The 4715-nt window shown below is 39.4% G+C and overlaps 1 protein-coding gene across 1 annotated transcript; it reads left to right on the top strand.

The window, feature by feature from the left end:
* Positions 1 to 1064: 1064 nt before the first annotated feature.
* Positions 1065 to 2256, top strand: CSUI_010314 (uncharacterized protein; the record flags this gene model as incomplete). The annotated part of the gene is made up of 2 exons (XM_068070419.1): positions 1065 to 1276; positions 1842 to 2256. Coding segments are annotated over 2 exons (627 nt in total), but the record flags the coding sequence as incomplete, so codon positions are not given.
* Positions 2257 to 4715: the final 2459 nt, after the last annotated feature.

Raw genomic sequence — 4715 nt, 5'->3', positions numbered from 1 at the left:
TTACACGTGTGTTTCTTCTAGGTCTTTTCTTCGTGTATGGTTCGTTGTCTTCCTTTTTGTAGATAGGATTTTACTTGGCGGCCTCCCTGCTACGTCGCCTCAATCCTCTCTTTCTCTGTCCAACTTATCCGACTGTATCTACACCTCACTTCTCGGAGCTTCTGCCTGACAAACGTCTGCTGAGACCTGCAAAAGAACTTCTCCAAATTCCCACCTCATCGGTCTGTCTATACACCTCAGCACCAACCACGACCACGTGGCGAGTGACGTGTCTCCGTATATCTTGATTTAGACACGATTCAAAAATAGATAGATAAAGATCTATAGATAAGTAGATAGAGAGAGTGAAGATAGATAGATTACAGATAGATTAAAGATAGATAGAGAGATGGAATGGCGAGTGTATGCGAAGAGCCTCTAGTAGAATCATCGATCATTTGTATGTAGTGGGTCACTACAAGTCTCTAGAGAGACTATTACACATGCTCATCTACTTCCCATGTTTACGCTGTTTATCTAGCTGTCTATCTTAATCTATCTATCCACCTTTAATCTATCTCTCTATCTATCAATCTATCTCACTTTCTCTCCGTATTGCCGTATAGCTGAAGTCTGACTTTGGTACCATCCTTTTTCTTGTTTGCATGCCGAACACACTGTATGTACACCGCGAATTTTCTCTTTACTTTTTCTATTGCCAGTGACGGACGTAAACCACATAGGCTTCGTTATAGATAGATACATGTAAATCTTCATATATATCAGTCTCTCTTTCTATATGTAGACATATATATATATATATCTGTAGACCTATGCGGTCTTCATGTGTATGCGTGTATTCTCGTGTGTGTGTGTATGTAGGGGTATGTCTCTATGTACGTCCTATATACAAATGTCTATGTCTTCCCATGCATGTATGAGGATGTCTTTGTATGACTATGTGCTTACGAATTTCTGTCTGTAAGCCTACGCATATAGGAACATGTCTCTATGCACACCTCTATATGAATAGGTCTTTATGAATATGTCTGTATGTATGAAACTGTATAAATGTATGTCTGTAGGGAACAAGGGAGCTATTTGTAGCCCCTGCCATAGAAGATTTAGAAGCATATCTCAACTCTTCTTCTTCTCCCGCTAAATCTTCTCTGACGGGGAAGGAAAGGAATCGGTTGTCAAACCTACCTCGATTCTCTTTTCCTCTCGGAGTTCAAGGAGTTCTCCCAGGTGGACTTCACTTCTATCGTCTATCCCTATGCAATGGCTGTCTATCCAGGTAGATCTATCCAACACATCTCTCTTCTTTTCTCTCTCTATTTGTGTATATGTATGTATACGGATTTATCTGTTTGCATGTAGAAGTGTATATATACATATGTATGTGGTGTGCATGTGTGCATGTAGAGGTGTGTATGTATGGACGGATGAATGGAGAAACACTTGAGTGCATGCAACGACCTCCATCTGGTCCCTCCTGTAAGAAGGAAAGAAGAAGAAAAGAATCGTCTTCCTTCTCTATGTTGTATCGATCTTATCTCTTCTTAGGAAGAAGTGTTTCATCGCTTTGTCTCGTCTAAAGATTGCTTGTCTCTCTCTCCCATCTTTTTGTCGATCTTCCCCCTGGTAGTTATGAGAAGACGTCCCTACTGCATGCGCCTACCTTCCTTTCATTCTCTTTCCTTCTCCTTCCTTTCTTCCCCTCATTCGAAAGCTTCTCCCTTCATCTTTATATCACCCAAGATTTCCTTCTCTCTCTCCTTCTCCCTACTCTTTCATTCTTTCTTTCTTCTTCTCTCTTGCCCGATCTCTTTTCTTCTTTCCTTCTTTTTCTCCTGGCGTAGATATACCGGATGGCCCTGGAGTCTAAGGAGGGGGAAGAAGAAGAACACGCAGTCTGAAGCCTCGCCGTCCCCCGCAACCTTTTCTTCTTCTTCTTTTCATCCTGCTGAGAAGACTGGAGAAAGCTCTCTCCATCCACGCTCTCCAGGCGTAGAAGAAGATTCAGATGGAGAAAAGAAAAAGAAAGAAAGCGATGCCTTTATCTCGACAGATACGTTAAGACTTGGCTGGAGTGACGTGATTTACTCCAATGCAGGAGACCGTCAGCAGTGGAGACATCTCTTAGCCGTCGACGGACAAGTCTGTGAGCTAGGCGTCGACACTCTTAGAAGATTACGTCTCTTCAGATATCTTGGTAGGATCGATACAAACCACGAAAAAGTAACAGCATTCACAAGTAAAGCGAAAATTGCTTAGTCTATGTCATGATCATCTATTCTACTATCTATCTAGAGATATCTATCTACCTAGAGACAGATATATATATATATATATAAATAGTATATGTGTGAATAGATCTTTATATAGATCTACCCTTCATCATTTAGCAATACGCTCTCTTGTTCGTATACGTGCATATTCATGTACCAGTCAGTCTCTCTAGTTGTCTGGCTTCAATCTACCTATCGACCTTTCTGTCTTTGCGCTATTTCCCTGCCTGTCTTTAGTCTAGCTATCTGCTCTTTCATACATCTTTCCCGCCTAGATACAGAGAATGACGGATACGCATGCACATAGAGATATATAGATATAAATGTATGTAGACACACACATTCATATGGATAGCTGTTTAACTCTTCTGTATAGATGGCACTTGTCTTGTTCATTCGAGTCGACACACCACTCAGAAAGCTGTTGCCTACATACATACAGAGAAGTTGACATGTCTATTTGCAATCCTATATCGCATTAACACATATTCGTACATGTATATCTTCATACATACAAACATATTCTTACATACTTATACATATACATACATATAGACATGTATATATATACATATACATATATATATATATACATATATACACATCGTCACATACATCTCCATGCATGCTTCTTTCAAACTTGGACATGATTGCACACACGAGATTCATACAAGAGTTTCTCCAGAGGTATCTCTCTATCTCTGGATATCTCTCTAAGCACGTATGCAGATTTACAAGGGTATGTCTATGTATAGGTTTTCTACCTGTATAGAAAGATACATAGATATGGAGATAGATAGATAGAGAGATAGATAGATAGCTGTCCAGGTTCTTCCCTGTAAGGAGGGTTCCTCTCGGATAAGGAGGTAAAAAGACAATTCCATGAATTACTTAGGCAGATTGATTTACTCGATCTATCTATCTCTCTTTCTCTTCATTATAGAAGGTCTTTTTTCTTGTGACAGCGAGAGAAGAAACGATTCTCTTTATGTCTAGCTATCCAACTGCATGCATGCATGCACCTCCAGTCTACAAGTCAAATTTCTCCTTTCTTTTCAGCTCTGTCAGATACTTATCTCTTTTTCCTACTTTACTTCCTTCTCTCTTCAATTCTTTCTTCCGCAATTCATCTATCTTTCCATCTTTCTTTTCATCTATGTATTTACCTATTTATCTATCTATGTATGTATATCGATCGATCGATAGGTAGGTAGATAGGTTGTCTTTCTCTATTGTGCGCGTCTTTCTTCATCTTCTTCTTTTTCTGTTGCAAGCCACCTCGAGTCGATTCTCCTTCCGTCTTTGGTATCGATGCAACTGACGGTGTCTGTAGGTCCGAATCGATTGCGCTTAGATTCGTTCTTTCTTCTTATGAGCTTTCCGATAAGCTTTTTCAACATGATCGAGAAGAAACATCGAGGAGGCAGTCTCACAGATATCATGTCTTTCTTTAGTGAAGAAGAAAGATGGTTTGAAGCTCTACTTCATTCCAAGTCAGCAACAAAGAAAGAAAGAATGAAAGAAAGAATTAAAGAAAAAAGAAAGAAGGTTATCGCTTTTCTTTTCTTTCTCTGTCTTTTCATCTTTCTACTTACCCCCTCTCTATGAAGGCGACTAAGCCATCTCTGGATCTTGACTTCGTCCATCCATCTGCGCATGCAAACTCACCTCAATAGACCGACGCACCACACACATGGTCTTATTTCTCCTCCTACAGTTGCTATATATATATATAGCAATGTAAATAATATATATGTGTATGTATACAGAGCGACAGGTCGGTGTCTCTCCATACACCCCTAGACTCTTCTCTACTTTTCTCTTCATCATTCCCTCAGACCCGAGCTTTTTCATACAGAAAAGATCTAAGTATCGATATCTCTATATATCTCTGTCTCTATGTCTCTATATATCTTAGCAAACTATATAGAGCTATCATCGAGGAAGCTTATATGCCTAAGTGAGTGCAGGGCGTGCAGTGGTAGTCTGATACATAGAATCCGTCTATCTATCTACATATCTATTTCTCTACATTTGTATATAGATATAACCATATACGCACACATACAACTAACGCTACGCCTCCATCCCTAAGTGTATTTATATATGTAGAAATACATACATTCATACATACAGATATACCTACGTACATATATAGAGAAAGAGATAGATACACCTACAGATATCGCACATACATCACGTATGGACTAGAGATAGGAAAGGTTAAAAGACATTTTAAAAGCTTCCTCTCTATTTTGAATTGTTAAAGCCTAGTAATTATGATGAAGAGAAGAGCCGTCGTGTAAGTGGAGAAAGAAAGTGATCGAGAGGAAACCGATCTTTCTTTCGCAGTCTCTCGCGGTGCAGTCAAGTCTCTCACATGCAAAGACAAATAAAGTTACCTCATTTTCATCCAGCTCTTCCTATCTACCTTTAATCTATCTA

Source organism: Cystoisospora suis (genome assembly GCF_002600585.1).
Source record: "Cystoisospora suis strain Wien I chromosome Unknown contig_7124, whole genome shotgun sequence".
NCBI classification, from domain to species: Eukaryota; Apicomplexa; class Conoidasida; order Eucoccidiorida; family Sarcocystidae; genus Cystoisospora; species Cystoisospora suis.
The sequence above is the reverse complement of the archived record's forward strand: the minus strand, read 5'-3'. Positions and strand labels throughout refer to the sequence as shown.